General features: G+C 56.3%; 1 protein-coding gene across 3 annotated transcripts in view; it reads right to left on the minus strand.

Moving 5' to 3' along the window:
• Positions 1 to 239: 239 nt before the first annotated feature.
• LOC136368061 (ankyrin repeat and fibronectin type-III domain-containing protein 1-like) overlaps positions 240 to 19,938 on the minus strand; it is a 154,115-nt gene continuing 134,416 nt past the window's right edge. For all 3 annotated transcript variants that reach the window (XM_066330019.1, XM_066330018.1, XM_066330017.1), the window contains 18 exons: positions 15,593 to 15,794; positions 15,063 to 15,270; positions 14,605 to 14,799; positions 14,236 to 14,349; positions 13,559 to 13,656; positions 12,042 to 12,132; positions 10,191 to 10,298; positions 9,858 to 9,957; positions 9,226 to 9,358; positions 8,362 to 8,481; positions 7,811 to 8,026; positions 7,371 to 7,537; positions 6,819 to 6,969; positions 5,938 to 6,106; positions 5,529 to 5,695; positions 4,432 to 4,642; positions 3,478 to 4,148; positions 240 to 1,438 (listed from right to left, as the gene is read on the minus strand). In XM_066330019.1, coding sequence (XP_066186116.1) covers positions 1,151 to 1,438; positions 3,478 to 4,148; positions 4,432 to 4,642; positions 5,529 to 5,695; positions 5,938 to 6,106; positions 6,819 to 6,969; positions 7,371 to 7,537; positions 7,811 to 8,026; positions 8,362 to 8,481; positions 9,226 to 9,358; positions 9,858 to 9,957; positions 10,191 to 10,298; positions 12,042 to 12,132; positions 13,559 to 13,656; positions 14,236 to 14,349; positions 14,605 to 14,799; positions 15,063 to 15,270; positions 15,593 to 15,794 — 3,409 coding nt within the window. In that variant the 3' untranslated portion in view covers positions 240 to 1,150. The remainder of the gene's footprint in view (positions 1,439 to 3,477; positions 4,149 to 4,431; positions 4,643 to 5,528; positions 5,696 to 5,937; positions 6,107 to 6,818; positions 6,970 to 7,370; positions 7,538 to 7,810; positions 8,027 to 8,361; positions 8,482 to 9,225; positions 9,359 to 9,857; positions 9,958 to 10,190; positions 10,299 to 12,041; positions 12,133 to 13,558; positions 13,657 to 14,235; positions 14,350 to 14,604; positions 14,800 to 15,062; positions 15,271 to 15,592; positions 15,795 to 19,938) is intronic.

Below are 19,938 nucleotides of genomic sequence, written 5' to 3' on the forward strand. Positions count from 1 at the left end.
GATGCCTCGGCACGCCCAAGCTTATCCTGCTGCCTTACAGAGCAACGAATCCCAGAAGACCATTCTTGACTTGTAGTTTGCTCCCACACACGTGATTTGTGCGCTAATGTAGCATTGCACAGTGTGGAAAGCGTCCCACTAAACCACTCATGGGATTCCTCCTTGGAATCAGGGCTGGTTTGGGACATGGATGATGGGATGCTACGCACCAAGCTACAAGAAGGACAAGTGACATGCAGTCAGCAGCAGTTGTCTTTACTATGGACCACAGGAGATCAGAAAAGGAACCTTGTTAACAGGAGACCTAGCGGCTAACAAAATGTCATGCTGTAGGACGGACTAGAGAAGCACAATCACCAGAACAAAACAGCACCCAGGGGACAGGGAAGCCCAGGGGGTTGCAGGAGATGCCCTATAGCAAAACTCTAGTGTGGTATTGACACGTCTGCGATTGCAGGGGGCTGGCTGCATGGGTTCCTTTAGTCTTGGACACAAGTCAAAGGCTCTTCACCTTTACCTATTTCCAGTGGCTCTGGCACAATCATTATTGACTTTTTTTCAGGATAAAAATACTAACATAATTTTGTTTCAAGAACTGTGTGCAAGAATCATTTCTCCAGGTGCAGTGAAAGGAGGGCAGATAGGAAAACACCCTTCCCAGGGTTGTCCTTGTGGCTCTTGCCCTCTCCTCACTGACACCACAGCCCTCCCCAGCAATCGTCTGTGGCTTTGCCTTCAGTGAATCCCAAACAAGGTTTTTCAGAAAAAAAAAAGAAAGGGAAAAAAAAAGTATTGCTGCTTCTTCTTGTAATGTTTTTCCTCTCTCTTTCTCTCTCTCCCCCTCTTTCTCCTTAAAAATGTTTACTTTCAAAAATTCCATTCCTGCAGAGATTCCTCCTGAGCTCTGAAGTCTCCGGACTCCACCCTCCTCTTCTCCAGTCAGAAAAACTGAGTCTCGATGTCTCTTTGGTTAAAAAAAAAAAAAAATTAAAAAAATAGCACAAACAAATAACACACAACCCAGTACGATCCCATTCCACCCTGCGGACGCCTGATGAGAGGGTGTCTGTGGAAGAGGGAAGCATCAGAGACGAGCTGTCTGCTCTCTGGACGCGGAGGTCTCCGCTCCGTGCCGCCGGCTCTCCTGCTCTCATACGGTGGTCGCCGGGCCGTACTGCAGCACCAGAGGGGATGTCTCCTTGATGCGAACGTAGAACCGTCCCTCGGGCTGGCTGGTGTGGAGGGACAGAGGCAAGAAGTCGTCAGGGAGCCACCGCTCGCTCTGGTCAGCAGCGAACACCAGTCCGAAGTGCTCCAGCTGCTCCTCGCCGTAGCAGACGGCGGCCGAGCTGCCCAGCACGTCCCGGGAGAGGCCGTTCATCTCCAGCACCACCAGCTTCACCACCTCCCTGGCAGGCGTCTGGCTGGTGATGTGCAGCTGTGGAGAGAAAGAGGTGGGAGAGATGGATGGTACGGGGGAGGAATGAGGAGGAGCAGGGGCCGGAGGCAGCACACACGGCATGGAGGAATGGTGAGGGTGGAGGAAACCACAGCTGCCCCAGTGGTGCCCGTGAGCAGGTGGCAGAAACCTGATATAGAGCTGTGGGCACACCATGCCCAGGAAACGCCCAAGGGGTGCCCTGACATACCTAAACTCATGGACTGCTCTCCTGCCTCCACACCTCTCGCCAAGCCCTTGCCACTCAACCCTTGCATGTCTCACCTACAGCTCTGCTGTGACTGCCCCACCTTCTCATCACCTGTAGCTGGAGAGGGACTGTCCCTGTCCTGCTCCTTGGTACCATGGAGGGATCTGTGTGAAGTCTCTCTTGTGAGCAGGGTCCAGACCCTCAGACAGCTGGACCACTCTGCCAAACTACAGCTGAAACCTCTTCAGAGACTTGCACTAAATCTCATCCCGTGCACAAGCTCGGGGCTCTCCCACCAACAGCTACCCTTGCCCTCTGCTTCCCTGGGGACAGCCCTGTGATCCCAAGTCCTGTCACAAAAATGAGCTCATCCCAGCTGCTAACTCCAGGAACTGCAGCTTGGCTGCAAAGGCCCAAAGGCAGGACATCCATCCTTGCCCAGGCAAGGCAACATTTCCTTTGGCACATCTGTGAGGGCTTGTGGAGCTCCGGGAGCGCTGCCCCAGCAGGGTGGTCCCAGCCCTGAGCCCACGTGAGCACTGCCAGCCCCAAACAGCCGTGGCAGGGGTCAGCTGATTTACACCAGCCGAGGAGCCGTGCCTTTGAACTCGCCTTTCTTCGAGGAGAACATCGTAAAACGCTTTCAAGCAGGCGTGTCCAGAGCTTTGCAACTTCAAAAGCCACATGGGCAGCCTGCCAAGAACCCGAGGGCTGCGCTTCAGTTCCACAGAAATCTATGGGCATTCCTCAAATGGAAAATAATCCAGCGAGGCAGAGTTGTCTCTGCTAGGATGTCCTGGCTGGGTGCAGAGACACTGGCTATCAAACCTCCCCAGCAATAAACCAATCAGCCTGTTGGCTCTGTTCTTCCTCTGCCGTTCCTTTAGGGTTGCTTTCAACACAAACCAGTCCATGATTTAATGATTTTCTGCTCCATCATCCTCAGTCCTGGGCACCAGAAATATCTCAGAAGGGAAATTTCAACAGGGGAAGGATCTCTATGGCTGGGACCAAAGGAGGTCACAAAGCCAGAGGGTACCTGCCCCAGATGTGCGTCCTGGGGGATGTCCTCTATGGGTGATCCTACCTGGAACATGTGTGAGTGATCAGAGCTAGGGGGGTCAGCTCTTGGCAGCAAAGCCCTCATGGAGAGGAGTCAGGTCACACAGCTGCTCCAGCAGTCTGAAGGAGCATGGAAGGAGCTCTGCCTGCTGCCCCAGCTGGAACTGGAGCGAGTTCTGCCGCTGGAGTTGCCACAGACAGGAGACTAAAGGCTCTTGCTCTCTCTTCCCTAATGGGGAAGGCTGGAGCAGAGACCATGCACCTGGGGAGGGGAGGCTGTAGGAGGAGCACGGCCAGGGCAGGGGTGACGGCTGAATTTTGGCCCAGAAGGATGATGTGTTTGAACACCAGGATGTGGCAAGAATGTGACAAAGACATGGCAATGTGTCCTTTTCTCTGCCTGCCCACACTGGGTGGGACCAACCTACTGTCACCTGCTGAACCACAGACCAAGAGCTGAACTTCAGCCCCACTACCTTGTCCCCAAAGTTCACTACATGTGGCCCTGGCTCACTCCTTCTGCAGCTGTAGCCATCTCTCCTGCAGAGACACGTTATCCTACTAGGAGCCTCATCACTACTGCAGGGACAGAGGGAGTCAGCGCAGGAATGCTGCAGGTCTCCAGGGGACCTCACCCCTGGGGCGGTGTAGGATGGGGAGGGCAGTGCCAGGTAAGGGGCACATGAGCCCTGCTGTCCCCATCCTGCCAGCCCTGTCCCGCGGGGCACGGCAGAACTGCTCCGCCACCTCTTACAGGCTTTGGTACCTTGACACTGGTCTCTTTGGAGAGTCCCGTTTCGTACTGAGGGCAGACCCTCAAGGTGACAGAGCCCGGCTTCTTCCCTTGGTCGGCCAAGCCCCCGGGCTGCTCTGGCTGCTGCTCTGGCAAGTTCTGAGTCCACTCATCGTCGCGTGTCCAGCAGACGGGCTCTGAGCCCTGCCTGCCCCGGCCGCACTCGGGGCTGGGTGCCGAGCCAGTCCCCAGCCTGAGCTGGCCGCAGGGGCCCGCGGTCCTGCTCTCTGCCGGGGAGCTGTCCACGGAGCCGGGGCACGACTTCCTCGGGCCGGGGCAGTGCGGCTTGGGGAAGTCCAGGCTGCTGGTCCGAACGCAGTACGCCTGTCGCTTCTCCGTGATGCGCAGCAGCTCGATCTGCCGGCTGGGCAGGACAAAGTCACTGTCGTAGAGCTTGGGCGGTGGCCGCGGCTCCTCCGCCGGTGGCGGCACTGGCGGCGGGGTCTTGAGCTCGTGGCTCTGCAGGACGTCGGGGGCACTGTCCCGCAGGGTGCGGGCCACCCGCCGGCCGCAGCACTCGGGCCCTGAGGAGGAGTACAGCAAGTCCAGCTCCTTCGGGCTCTGCGCCCGGCTGGAGTCGTAGTCACTGTCAGTGGCCAGGAACACCTCCGAGGAGCCTTCTTCATCCGACAGCCCGTGTGAGTCTGCCAGGGGCGAGAGGAGCAGAGAGGGGCTCAGCATGATTGTGGACAGCCCCTGCTGAGGTGGAATCCAAGGGAGCCTCTGAGGTTTACCCCTTTGTGGCACACCTGAGCTGCCACGGCACAGCAGAGTGGGTCCTGCCCTGGCTGAGACTACCCACCCTGCCCGGCTCCCAACTCCAGCCCTGCCAGCTCCTCGGGTGCAGCCACCCCTGACTCACTGACCCCTGAGCACGGGCAGCCCCTGAGCCCACCAGGCAGGAGCTTGGCACAGCCAGGTCCTTACCAGAGTTGAGCTTGCGGCTGGTCTCTGGCGAGGGCACTGGGGATGGAAGGTAGTCAAGGTGGGATGAAGAGGATTGGGTTTTCTCCTTCACTGGCCCCCCAGCCTCACTGAGGAAGCCACTGAGAGATACCCCACAGGAGGGCTGCTTGTAGCGGGCGTGCTGCAGGACATCCATGATCCAGCGCATCTCTCGCCAGATCTCCTCCATTTGCTGCCAACAGAGGAAATGGGGGAGGCCTTTCACACAGCAAACAACAGCAAGTCCCACAAAAGAAAGACCCACGGCAAAACAAAGGGTCTGTACACACACCTCTCCCAGAGCTTTGGGGGAATCCCTGAGCTGCAAAATGCAAAGAAAGTGCTCTCAAGATACGAGGAGCACACAGCTGCTGGTTCAGCAGGGGTGCTGGGGACAGGGGTACTGTGGGATGCTCTTTTGCAAGCCCATCCCCAAATGCACTTGCAGGCCCTTTTCTAGCAAGGAGGTATGTGCACTGCTGAAGTTTTTGGGTCTCTCCTTGTGGTTTTTAATGTGATCACTGCGGTAAGTTGCTCAATAAAACAACTGCAGCCTGGAGAAGAGAAGCCTCCAGGGAGACCTGAGAGCCCCTTCCCAGTGCCTAACAGGGCTCCAAGAGATGAAAAGGGACTTGGGACAATGGCCTGGAGGGATGGGACAAGGGCCTCGATAGACAGGGCAAGGGGATGGAGTGACAGGACAAGGGGGCATGGCTTCCCACTGCCAGAGGGCAGAGTTAGATGGGATATTGGGAAGGAATTGTTCCCTGGGAGGGTGGGGAGGCCCTGGCACAGGGTGCCCAGAGAAGCTGTGGCTGCCCCTGGATCTCTGGAAGTGTCCAAGGCCAGGCTGGACATGGCTTAGAGCAACCTGGGATAATGGAAGGTGGAACTGGATGAGTTTTAATGTCTGTTCCAACCCGAACCATTCCATGAATCTATGAAAGACCAGCCGCTCATCAGCCACATCAGAGAAATACCCCAGGGCCACCAGGACCAGGGACCAGCCCTGGTGCAGATGCTGCTGCCTGAGTCCTGGCAGGCCAGGGGCACTGTTGAGCCTGGCACCCACCCCATACCTGGATGTAGTCCTGAACCTGCTGGTGCTTCTGCTTGGCAGTGGAGAGTTCAGCATCAGAGAAAGCCTCCCTGAGGCTCTGCTGGGAGAGGAGTGACTCCAGCTCCAGCAGGGCAGACACCTGGCAGTACTGCGTGATGAACTCCCTGTCGTAGGTGAAGAAGTGGACTGGGAGAGGAAACGAGAGGGGGTGTGAAAAACCTGAGGTCCCATGCTATGGATGCCCTACACCCAAGATGAGGGGACAACACTGTCCATTAGTCCACCTGGACAGCCCTCAGTACAGCCCTCCAGCCCTCCTCCCCAGGGTGTGAGGGAACTCTAGCCATCCACTGCACAGCCCAGCTCCCAGGAGACCTCAGAGGACAGGGGGACCAGCAGGGTTGGGTTTTGGCATTCCCTCTCCTCACCCAGCTCAAAGATCTGCAGCGGCAGTGTGAGGAAGCCAGAGCGAGGGGTGTAGGGGTTGTTCTGGCCTGGAGCAGTGCAGACATCATCTGATGGAGGCAGCAGCAGCAGGAAGGAGACCTGATCCCCAAAGTCCAGCACCTCTTGGCTGTACAGACGGAAGTCTTTGGCCTGCAAGGACACAGTGTAGGTCACAGCTGCACACATCACCTGGTGGGGCCTCTGCCCAGTCCCGGTGCACAGAGTAGTTCTCAGGGACCACCTGCAGGCACAGGACACTGCAGCTTCAGCACATAACCAGAGGCTTCTTGCTTCTGGCAAAATCTGCATAATCTCATCACTTCTTCTTTAGTTTTTCTTAAATGTCTCAAAACTTCTGGTCTAAGTCACCATGGCAGGGTGTCAAAAATGTGCCACCAGCAATGGCTCAGGGAGGTGCCCTCCCAGAAGCACATGCCTGTCATTAGGACTGATGGGTTGCTTTCCAGCAGATACTTGGCATGGTGGAAGAACTCTCCCCATGCAGTCTGGCCCCAGGGGCTGCAGCTCCAGACCAGCATTGGCCAGGGACCAGACTGCTTTGGAGGGGGCAGAGTTGGGCTGGTCTCGTGCTGCCCAGGATCAAACCACTGGCAGCAGTAACAAACCCAGATTTGCTGTTTTGCTTTGAGGGTACAATGTGGGAAGGACAAACAGCTCCTGTGGACACTGTCCCTGGGCAGGCAGACTCACCACTCACCTTCTGTTTGCACAGCACTAAAATCTGGGTGCTCCAGGCCAGAAGGAGGCCAGACATGCAGTACCCCACCTGCTGCAACCACCAGCACCGTGCTCACAGCCCCGTCCCCTCCCTCTGCCCCTAGATTTTGGCTCCTGCCTCTACCTCTTGCAATGGGATGTTCACCAGGGTCATCAGTTCCTTGATGGCCACCTGGAGCTCCTGAAACAAGGGGTTCTGGGACCTGTCAGCCTCTGGCTCTGTGGGAACAGGCTCCTCCACGCTGGCCATCTTCTGCAGCCACTCCCACTCCTCCCTGCAGAAGGCCAGAGACAGACAGGTGAAGGAGGGAGAAGTTTGGATGGACTTGGACACAATTTCTCTGAGAGCTGTGTTTTCCTGGCAGTTCCTCTCCCAGACAGTGCAGCATCCCAACCATGTCAGAGAGGTGGAGGTAGAGAGAGAACTTGGATTGCTGTAGGCTGAATCAGAATCACAGAATATGCTGAGCTTGATGGGATCCACAAGGATTGTCGAGTTCAGCCCTGACCCCACACAGGACGCCCTAGCAATCCCACCCTGTGCCTGAGAGTGCTGCATGACAGGGATAAGTGGGAATATTTTGCTGCTGCTGAAGCAGGAGGTGATGGATGCTGTTAGCCCTGGGTGGGACAGAGCAGCCTGGCTGCCCTGGCTGAGCTGCCCTACAAATCCCACCTGGAGATGTTGGGGTTGGAGCGAATCTTGACGTGGCACAGGATGTTGGGGAGCTGCTCTGGCACCAGCACTCGGATCTGATCCACGGCACTGCACAGCTTCAGGTAGCCCAGGTAGAGGCCTGCAGAGAGGGCATGGCTGCTCCGCTGGTGATAAGCCAGCTTGTCCTAGGAACGAAGGCACTGCTGGACTGAGCCAGTCCTCACAGAGGGGTTCGTGCTGATGCCATAGCACAGCCAGCCCAGCTGGAGAAGGGAGAGGCACAGGAAGACAACCCGGTGCTGCCAGGGTGAATCTGGCACCACCTTGATGCCTCCCCTTGAAACAACAGGAATTTTGGAGGCTGGCTGGGCTCTGCTGTGACCTTTCCAGGCCAAGGAGAGCAGGCAGCACGGGTGTTTCCCAGGGGAGCCCACTGCAATCCCTGCCCCGAGACACACCTGGAGGGAGATGAGCAGTGTGTCCAGAGCAGTGGGCTCCTCCGGGGAGGACACGGACTTGCGGCTGGTCTGCAGCTTGCAGATGGGGACCCAGCGGACACTCTCAAAGGTCTGGTTGGTCTTCACCTCCTTCAGGGTGACGATGAGGATGTTGCCTTGTTTGTCTTTGATGGGCTCAAAGAAGACCTGCCCCAGGTCCTGGATGCCTAGCAGTCCCTGTGGACAGGGTGGGAAGGCAGGAGAAAGGAGAGGGTCAGGGGACATCCTGGAGGCACGTTGGGTCTGGGCAGCTGGGATGTGCCTGTAGCTGCCTGCTGGAAACCAGTCTGCCCAGAAAAGCACCCTGATGGTCCCCAGCCCCTTTTCATGAGACTGCCATGACACTTAGCACCTCACAGTCTCATGGCCAGAGTCCTGGCAGGGACACACAGTCATGGCCAGCAGATCCTGGGTTTATCCCAACTGTGATATGTGCACATGCTGCTCCCAAGGGAGCTCAAACCCCAGTGTCCCACTTAAAGTGTTTGTTCCCCAACCAGGCTGACCCTCACCTGCATCTGTGAGATGGCCAGCAGCATCTTGAAGCGTGTCTGCAGGATGCAGGAGCAGGAGGACTGGGACACAGTGACACATTGCCGCAGCCACAGGATCTCATCCCACATACATGACACCTGCACACACCAAGGAGTGTCACCACTGCTGCAACTAGGTCACACCAGGGGCTTTTGGGGAAATCGTTTGACTCTCTGAGTTGAGTTAGGAATGTGCTGGGGCATGCAGCACCTCTCACCAGGAGTGCAAATAAATCCCTGTGCCACAGGCACTGAGATGCCTCCAGAGTCTGTACCCAAGGACAGCCCTGAGCCATGTCCACTCAGACACCCATCTTCATCTAGGACTGAAACCTTAACTTTGAATACAAGCTGGCCAAGGTGGGGAGGGAGAAGAAAGGACTCTCCATCAGTACATAGGGACCACATAGCAAATTATTTTGGCCTTGAGCTGCCTGCATGCCCTTTCCCTAGGTCTGCTGATATTGGAGGAGCTGGCAGCAGCTCCCTGTGCATCCTACAGCAGAGGCAGAGGTGCCAAGGCAGGATGCTGAGGGGAAGCAGTTCAACAGCCACTGGCATCCCTGTGGAGAGGCAGTGCCCAGTCACCCTGGCACACAGGCTGCCCAATGTGGTACTGGTCTGTCATCCATCTTTGGACTTGCAGGGGTTGGGATGAAATGCCACTCCCTGGAAGTTTCCTGGTCCGTGCTGAGCCCTAGCAAGCTGGAAGTCCATGGGCTACCTGAACTCCCAAGCCCCAATGTCCAGGCTGGAGGGGCAGTGGCATTGCCTGATGCTTGCCTGGGTGACCCTGGCACTCCTGGACCTCTGCCCAAGCACAGAGTCCCCTTGGCCATGTACCTTGGTGAGCCAGAGGAAATCCTGCATGAGCAGGCACGAATAGGTGTCATCAATCTCCACCACAGGGATCTGGTCTTCATGGGTCACCAGGATGTTGTCATCCTTGTAGAAGATGGCTGTCAGGTAGAGGCCCCTGCATGGGAGGGAGGACAGACTTCAGTGCCACCCCCAGCTGCCAGCTCCATCTCCCAAAGGGTCTCTTTCCTGAGGGAAGAGGAGATGCCCTCCCCCAGGTCTCCACTTGTCTCCAACAGCCCATGGCAGAAGAGGCTTGTGGCTGGTATGGGAATAGGAACCTGAGCAGATACCATGGCCCATGATGCTGCAGCAAGTGAGGCAGAGATGGGCCAGACTGTGCAGGGAACACTCTGGGTCTGGACAAGGTGGGGTGCAGGTGACACTCAGTGGTGCAGGGATCTGGGCACCAGCACAGCTTGGCCAGTCCAAACGGAGGCACCTTTGATCTCTGGGCCATGGGACTCATCTCCCCTGACATCACCAGCTCACTCCCAGTGCAGACCCTGCTCTGAGTACCCCTAGCCCGCAATGTGCAGGCACAGGTGTCAGGATGGGCAGCTCTGAAGCCCTGCTGGGACAGAGACTCTCACCAACCCCGTGCACCAGCCTCTCACCGCTTCAGTGTCTTGAGAAACTTGCTGCCTGGGTGGAAGAGGTGCTTGAGGCTCTTGGAGACCGAATGCTTTCTGCTCTGGGGCTGGTTCTTGCAGGGCTCTGTGGAGCAGAGAGCAGAAGATGATGCAGTAGGAGATGAAGAGCTGATGCCAACCCATTGGGAAGGCTCTGCTGAGGTCTCCACTGCCTGAGCTGTCTCCCTACTCTGCTCATCCATGGCATAGACGGATTCTTGCAGCACCCCAGCTCTGTGGATCACACCACAGCCCTGGCGCACTCAGCTGCACCACTCACCCCCCCAGCTTCTCTGGAGCACTGTGCTGTGGGCTCACCGTGGCAAATGCAGTGCTGGTGGACAGTCTTCACCTGGCCCAGCAGATGGTCCAGAGCTTCAGCCTGTCCCCTCCGCCGTGGTGCCCGGCCGTCGTACTCCCGCCAGTCTGTGGGGACAGACCAGCATCACCCCCCGCACCCCCTGCCCTGGGGGAAAAGGGGCTCCTATCCCCTCCTCCCACATCATCTGGGTGTCCCCATCATGCCACAGCATGGCAGCAGCTGTGGGTGCTGGGAGATCGCTGGTTTTGTGCCACTCTTCCCAGGAACATCCAGCCCTGCACAGCAGCCTGTGACCACCCCCAGCCTTCCCACAGCGTGGCAGGGACACACGAGAGGGAAGGAAACAAGGTTCTGTCTGTTGCTGCTGCACTTCACTGGCCCTAAAAAATAAAATTCTTTCCAGTCTCTTCCTCCAGGTCTTCCCCAGTTACTCCAGATGAGTGCTGGGAGCTGAGCTTACCTCGACAAACACAAATAAACTCCCGCCAGCTCCACCCGCTGTGGGACGGCAGCAGGACCATGAGCAGGGCTGGGGACCTGCCGGCTCTTCTCCCTCAACTGTATATTAATTGCTTTAAACACCCCCTGTGTCCTGCCTGCTGCTGTTTTCCATGGAAAGTTCAGCTCTGTTAACTTTGGCTAGAACTTGCCGCTATTTTTAGTAGCTTTAAAAACACCCAGGGAGGTGCCTGACTATATTCTGCTGGGCCAGGGAGGGATCTCTACTGAAGGGAGAAATATTACTGGCAGTAAAATAAATAAAGCCCACTCCTGTCTGATTCACTTCAGCCACACTCAATTGATGCCACCCGGATCTTGGTCACAGGGAGTGTGACCTGTGTGAGGTGGCAAATGGGCTTTAAAGTGGGTGCAAACATGACAGGGACAAGATAAAGCCCGGGTAGTGGACTGCTGTGCCCTTACTATGTGCATTCCTAGAGATGCAAATGGATTTTTGGTGATTTCAGTACTCTGTGGATGTGCAGTCAGAGCCGTGCATGGTGCTGCACATCTCTGACCCATGTTCACATCCACCTGTTCTCAGTGCCCTCACTGCTCCCGGGAGCAGCAGCCCTGCTGGTGGTACAGGATGTGCTTCCATGGCCTGATCCTTGGGACAAGCTCAGCCTCCCATGGGGCTGCTCCTTACTCATTCACAGCACCGATCCCATGGGACACCACACAGGCACCTGTTTTGGGACTGGTGACAAGTGGCAGAGGCCATTTTGGAGTCCCCTCAGTGCAGAACTTTACCCTTTGGGCTCCTCCTTCCAGCTCAGTCCTCCTGGCCCTTCTCCACCCAGCACCCCGGGGTGTCTTGTGTGACATCCAGTGGCTTGTATCCTCACACTTTTCCTGGAGTCAGCATGGGGAGGAGAGTGCTGAGAGCCCAGAGCTGGTCTCTGTTGGGGCTCATGACCCCCATCCCAGCTCCATGCCAGGGAATGCAGGTCTTTGGGTCTGGGCTGGATGGGAGAGCCCATGTGGTGGCACAGAGTGAGAGGCCACTGCCACCCAGGACCATTCTGAGTCCTAGCTCAGCCACCTTCCAGCTTCCTCCTCCATGGGATGACCTGATCCAGGTGGTCTGAAATGGCTCATTCTTTCCCAGGAGGCAAGGATAATTCGAGGCTGAAAAATCACTATTTGGCAAAGCACCTGTTGGTTGGAGGCAGCATCCCAGACCCCCAGGCACAGCCTCCCTGAGACTCCAAATTTTGCCTCTGCGCCTGGGTCAGCTGGCTCACACCCCAGCAGTGAGAGAGACCCCTGAATGGCACAGGAAGCTGCCCTGACCCCCCCTCACCCTGGGCTGGCTCCCGTGGGAGTGTTCCAGGGGTACTCACTGGAAGGGATGGCGAAGGGGGGCGTGGAGGCTTGCGGGGGACCCCAGCCCTTCATGTTGTAGGCAGACACGCGGATGTGGTACGCCGTGCCCTGCAGGGAGAGCAGCACACTCAGCACACCTGGCTTGGCAGGTGAGGCAAGGAGGGTTCCCCCCAGCCCACTGCTCCAGTACACCACGAGGAGCACCATGAGTCACCGGCTCTTACCTCCCCTCCTGTACAAAGTCCTTGTTATGAGACACTAGAGAATCCCTGTGGCCCTGCTGGGTGGGTTTAGGGCATGCAGAGGAAGAAATGGACATTGCAAATGCCTCTTGCCAGAGGTGCTCCAGGCTGAAAGACTAAGTGCTTCTGTGCATTGGGGTGTTGGTGATCCCCTGGGGCATGTAAGGATCCAGCCCCTGGAGACAGGGAGCTGGCCCAGCGCTGGCAAGGGCTTGTAGCACAGTGATAACAGCCCAGCCAAGCTGTCAGATGTTGCCAGGCCTCCAGGCACTCATGAAGGTGATAGGAGCCTGTGAAGCAGCTCTGAGAGTGTGATTGATGGGCTTGGAGCAGTTTGTTGCAGCGATGCTGCTTCAGGCTCTGCCTGAGCCCCTCCTGCTCACCGAGGGCAGCTCCCAGCCTGACAGCGCTCCCGGGCTCAGCACTGCTGCTGCGCCTCAGCCCCTCTCACCTCACCAGGGGCTTTCTGCTCCCAGAACCAGTGCTCCTTGCCTCCCTGCTCCTGGTAAGGGTGACCCCATTTATCCCAGCATCTGTCCTTGTTCCCGTCCTGAGCTCCACCCCACCGCAGTCCCCATGTCCGCGGTGCTGGCCCAGGCATGGCTCTTGTGGTTCTCAGGGAGATAAAACAGCAGGGAGCCACAGTCCCACCAGCCATGACCTTGCTGGGATCCCTCAGATGGAGATGGGGCTGGTCCCCCCTCTCGGTGACATCGAGGCGGGGGTGAGGGGTTGGACTGTGCAGGTGGCAGAGGAATGAGCCACTGATTTATTGCCCAGGAGGAGCCTGGGTGGAGACAGGAGCGGGAATGGGGATGGAGGATAAATCAGGCGTTATGTGAATGGGCCCATTCTGCCTGTCACTGCCGAGTCCCCAGGCACCCTGGTAGGGAGGTGCCCCTGTCAGTGGCTGCAGCCGTGTGGGGGCAGACAGATGCCTCTCCCAGCCCTGCACCCTTGGCTCTGCCCAGGCTGTGCCCATGGCACGCAGCGTGGCACAATCCTATTGTTCCTGCTCAGAATGATCATAGAAACAAACAATCATCAAGGTTGGAAAAGGCGTCTAAAATCACTGAATCCAACCACTGTCAAGGCCACCACTAAACCACATCCCCAAGTACCAAATACACATCTTTTGAACATTTTGAGGGATGACGACTCCACCACTGCCCTGGTCAGCCTGTGCCAGTGCCTGATCCCCTCCCTGCAGGCTGCATTGTGACCTGTGGCTTTTCCCAGCTGTGAGCTCTCCCTGCCGAGCCCTGCCTGCTATGGGCACCTCCAGCACTCACCGACACCAGCCCCTGGATGGTGAAGTGCAGGTCCTTCAGCTTGTCGATCACAGCCTCTCCCAGCAGCGGCGAGAAGGTGGGGGAGCAGCTCCACTCCACTGCAAGGAGAGACCCCAAGGTGCCATGAGGCCCTGGCGTGGGGACAGGCCACCAGGGCTGGGGCAGCATGTCACAGACAGCAGCTGCAGGGGGACTGCAGACAGCACAGGAGATGGAGGCAGAGGAGTGAAGGCAGGGGAAAAGGCGATTCTTAGTGGGGGGAAGGTCATGGGGAGCTGCTGTCCTCACCAAGCCACACAGGATGGGGTCAGCACCTTTAATTGGTGGCTCAGAAGTGGGGGATGGAAGAAATTCTTCCAGAAGCCAAAAATATCTGGTTTAAGTGAGTAAGGGGTGCAGGACAACAAAGTCTTCCCAGTGTGCAGGATGAGGGGGCAGCCAACAAGTGACACCCCAAGTTTTGCCTTGGTGTAGGATGATGTTTAGTCCAGCTCAGAGGATTTGGGTGGTGGCCAGGCTGTCCAACAGCCCTGACTTCTGTTCTCCAGCATAAAAGTGGCCTGACTGGGGCTTGGCAGCACTGCCCATGGCTGTTGTGTTGACGTGGGGTGCAAGGGGTGCAAGGCACCTGCTGTGTCTGTGTGACCCTGCCCTGCTGCAGGGATCCTGGTCCTTACCTTTGTACTTGGTGACAACGGCTGAGTTGACGCTCAGGGGCTCCCAGAAGGTCACCTGCAATGAGGAGCTGCTGGCCACAGAGAGGTGGACGCTGCTGGGGGCATCTGGCACTCCTGGGGACAGAGAGCGCAGGGACTGCTACAGTGAGGATGGTCACTCTGAACCTCCCCACGTCCCTCTCAGGCCTCTCCCGGGCCCCAGGGACACATTCCCTGATGGAACACGTTCTCCCCTCCATGCACCCATACTACAAGTCCTGGCCACAGGCTGCAGGGATCCTCTGATAGGTGCTGGTGCCACACACAGCCCCGCTCCTTCCCCCGGAGCAGGGACAGCCCCCCAGCCCCAGCCCTGCTGCGGTCACTCACGGGCATGCTCAAACCCTGCCTTCATGCGCTTGTACAGCCGGAACCGCCACTCCCAGGCCTTGAGCTGCTTCTCCTTCTCGGAGCAGTCGGCGTTGGGCGCCTCGTTCACCACCTGTGCCATCAGCTCGTTGACACGCTGCTCCGCTTCCCGCACCAGCGTGGAGAGGTGCAGCGAGCGGCTCTCCAGGCTCACAACTGTGGGAGGGTGGGCAGGCCCAGGGGGTCCAGGAGGAAAGGGAGGAGAAGGTGGTTAAAGCAAGCTCTGCCTCTGCTGGCTGTGATTCCCCACCCCGAGACCCCATCCCTTCCCTCTGTGTCCTGGTGTTCATCCGAGTGCACAGTTCCCCTCGAGCCCTGCTGCAGCCTGCAGTCTCTCAGAGCCCAGTGATCACCTGCCCCACTGCATCCCGCTGGAGAGCCAGGTGATGGGCACAGCACAGCTCCCCGTCCCAACTCACAGTGTGGGCTCTCCTTTGCTCCGGCCTGCAGCAGGGCCCTGGCGATGGGAGCGTTGTTGGTCATGATGGCGATGTCCAGGGGCAGGAGCCCCTCGCTGTTGGGGGTGTTGAGGTCCAGCTCCTCAGGGCTGTAGTGCTTCAGCATCTCCTGCACCCTGTCAAGGTCCTGCAGCTCCACGGCCTCAAAGAGGGCAGCATTGCTCTGGAACTGGGCGAAAGGAGAAATGCAGCTGGGCTGAGCATGGGGCACCCTCCTCCATCCCACCAAACACCCTGGACCCTCACTAGCTCCCCGTGAACCCAATCAGGGAGAGGGTGCCCTCATCCCAAGGGCTTGGGAGCATCAGCTCTTTGCAGACATAGCTGGATGATGCCAAGCAAACACCTGGACCAGCTCCAGCTGAACTTGCTACAGCTTCACTTAACATATCCTTGTGCTCCTTCCTGGGTTGCAGCACGACCCACAGAGGCACACCCTCAGCCCCTGGGGACCCTCTGTCCCCGCGTGGATGGAGCCAGCAGGCACTGACCAGGTAGGACTTGCGGAGCTTCTCCTTCTCGCCCCGTCCCACCAGGCTGCCCTCGTCGAAGGAGGTGTAGTTGACACGGAATTTCCCAGACAGGTTTCGGTAAAGCCTCTTGGCCGCGTTTGGTGAGGAAGGGCCTGGTGGCTTCCTGGCCTGTGCCAGCTGCAGGTCCCGCATCTGCTGCGTCATTTTAGGGGAGGATGACCTGGGGAAAAGACAGGAGGGAAATGAGGCATGGAGGATGTGCCAGAAAGGCAGAGGCACATCTGTACTGTCAGGACCAAGACAGGAATGGAGACAGCCAGAGCACTTCCAGGCAGCACCAGTGTGAACAGCTGCAAGGTGGATGCCAGTGCCAGCAATGCCCTCACCCATCTGTTTTCAGCTCAGGCAGATCTGCTCCTCCTCCCCACCACTGCTGCTGGCCCTGCAGGTGTGCCAAGGGGCTCGTATGATCCCTGCAGGTAAGACATTTCCATCCAGACACAAGCTGGGATGCCAAAAGCCACCTCAGGCTGCTCAGGTCTACAACTGGTCTGGATCCATCTGGCCAGGGAAATCTCTCCACATGCCCAGTCTCCACCATCCAGCTCCTACAGAGATGGGCTGCCCCATCCAGGGATGTCCAGCCCCCTCAGCAGTGGGAAAAGGCAATTCCTGGCAGCACCCAGACCTGTGCTGGGTGAGTGCTGTCTATCACCACTGGCTTGGGATAGCCTCGTGTACCCTCTCCACACCCACCCTTCTACAGGAACCCATGTCCTGCACTTACCACCATCCCTCAGCCCTTTTGGTACATGACTTTTCTCAGAGTTATTATTCCAGCAAAGGGCACTCTCTGGAAGTGAAGTGGGAGCAGAGAACATTAAGGGCCATTTCTAAGGGCATCCAGACAATGCCAGCTCCTGGTGGGGACCAGTGACCCCAGACTTTTGCTACCAAGAGTTCCAGACTTCACAGCTGCTTCTTACCTTCTCCACCCATTAACCTACAAAATCTTTTCCCCTCTCTGACTGTAGAATTACAGACTGGTTTGGGTTGGAAGGGACCTTGAAGACCATTTGGTTCCAATGCCTTGCCATTGGGACATGGTTTTGATTCTTATTTTCAGTATCTACAAGTCACAAGGAAAGCTGGTGTCTTTTCTGGGGCTCTCCAGAGTGGGAGCCGTCCCTCTCCCTGCAGCCAGGACCCTCCTGACTCCATCAACACCTCATCCCACCAGTCAAAATCCCTGCTTTGATGTTAACCTGGCCTTGTTGCTGTGTGGGGCTTTTGCCCATGAGTCATCTCCTATGGCATGAGGGTTTCCACTGTGTCAAACATCTGATCCCCTTCTTGCTGGAGCTCTGGCACAGTTCCCAGAGAGGAGCATCAGGTCTAAGGAGCATTTAGCATGGCTACACTTAACACAGGTTTTCTCAGTTTTGACCCCATCCCCTTGTGTATAAGGTCAGATATATAGGGGCAAAGTCTTCTCCTTGCTTTATTGGTTAAATATCAAGTGTGATAAAAGCATAACATTTGGCATAAGGTTATGCCAAAACACTCCAGTGAGGCTGTGCCTGCAGTAAGGATGTTTATAAAGCCATCATCGTAAGACGGGATATTAATAACCCCTCACTCTGTGCTCTTTGTCATCCTCATTTCAGAGCAGGCACAGTGGGCTGCAGAAGGACTTTAATGATTTCACCTTTTACTCCTGTGATATTTAAGAGTGGAAAATGCTGTGGAGGTTGGCTCCTGGCAATCATTCATCTCACCAGCTTCAGCCTGTGGATTTAGAGGTCTCCAGTGTGGCCCAAGCCACGGTGTCACGTTGCTGCCCTGGGTTACTCCAGGAATGGACACCATCTGAACACAGGCCTTCATGGATCAGACACTGAGCACCAAGCACACAAACCAAAGGCCCATTTGCAAAAGCAGACAGGTCTTTTGACACTTCAGGTGGCAAAATAACCCTGAGCAGCCACATGGGAGTGGGTGAGTTTTGAGCAGCAGAGTCCTACTGGTTCTGGTGGGGACAAAGGGATCAGCATGCAGGAGCATGTCACCATGGTGAGAGAGACTTGCACAATGTAAGGAAGGGCTGGAAAACCAATCCTGCAGTCTCTGGGACCTGCCTGGCTCTCATGGAGTCCTCAGCCCGTGCACATGTCATCATGGACAGGGAGCAGCTCCTGGCATGGACTCTCCTGAGGGCTCCTCATGCCAAGGGCTCACACACAGCACACACAGCCTTCTGCAGAGGGCAGGGACAGGATCCTACAGGGCACAGGACAGCGGCCTTGCACTGCTCTGCACAGAGATGAGAGAAAAGCCACCTGTGCCTGAGCAGGCAGAGCTGTTCTGGCAGGAAGAGACACGGAGGCAGGTCCTGACCCCAGTGCAGCAAAGCACTGCCTGGCATATTTAGGAAAGAGAACTAAATCAAGACGTTCTCCAGCAAAACCTTGCCCTTCCTCTTGTGTTTAATAGTTCCCTGCAGCCCAAGTTCTTCTCTCCTCTCCACCTCCAGCTGCTGCTCAGAGGTGAAGGTGGCTCTTTCAGCAGGCTCATCAACAAGATATGTAAATTCCAGTGGCTCCTCTTCTTCAAAGGAGGCCACAGTGCTCCCCCACACAGAATGCTCTTCCCTGTACAGAAGCTGGAGCAGACTCTGTTATAACAGATCCCTGCTCCATTAGTGCCTGCAGAATCAGAGTTTAAAATGGAGTGGTGCTTTGGAGAGAAAGTCCTTTGTTCTGCCAATTAAAATACATGGCAAATGACCCAGTGCGGGCAGACTGCACAGCTGGGAGGAAGCTCTCACGGAGATGGCAGAAACAGAGACAGAGAAATTTCTCACTGTTTGCCCTCCTCTGATTTGCTTTTAATGAGAAGTAAAGAGATGGAAATGATTCAGTGCTCAGGAGTGAACATCTATGTATATTAAACCAGCTGCCCCCAAGATAAAGGAGTTTCCTGCCCTGTGGTTATGAGTCATCTGGACTCAGTGAAATAATCGTGATTTATCTAGAGCTGAGCTTTGCCCAGGAGCAACTGATAGCTGAAAACAACACCTACAGATGTCCTGCCCTCAGGGGCCAAGCAGCCAACACCAGCTCACCCATGGCAAAGCCCCATCCTGCAGGGAGGTGTGGGAGGAGATCCCACTTCCTCTGCCTGAAGAATCTCAGTGCAGCCAAACTAAATTTATCCCAACTAAATTGGTTCTTGTTGCTAATTATTGCCCTACGGTCTGCAAGCAGGGGACAGGAGCTTTGCCTGCCCCAGCACCTCAGGTGTCTGGCCATGGGGGATGTGTTTGTGACCATCAGGGAAGTGATGTGGACATCAGGTTTGCAGTGCCATAAACGCACGCACCAGCAAACTCCATCACCCGCTCCATGGAAGAGGCTGAGGTTCTCTGGAAAGATGAGTTGGGGCTGGTCATGTCCCTCTGGCGTCAGTTCAGGGCCTCTCATGACAAGAAAAACCTGGAGGGGCTGGAGCATGTCCAGAGAAGGGAACAGAGCTGGGAAGGGGCTGGAGCACCAGGAGAGGCTGAGGGAGCTGGGAAAGGGGCTCAGCCTGGAGAAAAGGAGGCTCACAGGGGACCCTGTGGCTCTGCACAACTCCCTGACAGGAGGGGACAGCCTGGAGGGGTCAGGCTCTGCTCCCAGGGAACAGGACAAGGGGAAACAGCCTCAAGCTGTGCCAAGGGAAATTTAGATCAGATATTGGAAAAATTTCTTCCCTAAAAGGCTGGTCAGGCACTGGCTCAGGCTGCTCAGGGCAGTGGTGGAGTCACCATCCCCTGAGAGATTTAGAAGCTGTGTAAATGTGCCACTTGGGGACATTGTTTAGTGGTGGCCTTGGCAGTGCTGGGTTAACTGTTGGATTTCATGATCTTAAATATTTTTTCCAACCTTAGTGATTCTATGTATGATTCTGCCTCAGGAAACCAATGCAATAGAGGTGGTTTTCTTTTTTAAAAACTCTGTGAGGATGGATGAGCATAAGGCACATTCATTTTATCCCTTCTTCCAGCATCGCAGACAAGCAAATCCACTGGGTAGTTCATAATGTGGTGTTCTGAATATTAATGTTTGCAATACTGCAGATCTTGGCCTAGTAAAAAGTGTTAGTAATTGCTGCAATTCCTTGATTTTAAGTGCATTTTGTTGAAGGGTGTAGCCCCTCTGAGTCTCCAGCTGAGAACCAGTCCCTGACAGACCTGCCTGCTGTGCCCATGACAGAGCCCAGAGCCCAGCAGGTGCCTGGACAGGCAGAGAATGACCTACAGGTCACCAGGCCAGACATAAGGAAGGAATTTTTTATCATGAGGTTGGAGAGGCCCTGACACA

Source organism: Sylvia atricapilla, chromosome 15, assembly GCF_009819655.1.
Source record: "Sylvia atricapilla isolate bSylAtr1 chromosome 15, bSylAtr1.pri, whole genome shotgun sequence".
NCBI lineage: Eukaryota > Metazoa > Chordata > Aves > Passeriformes > Sylviidae > Sylvia > Sylvia atricapilla.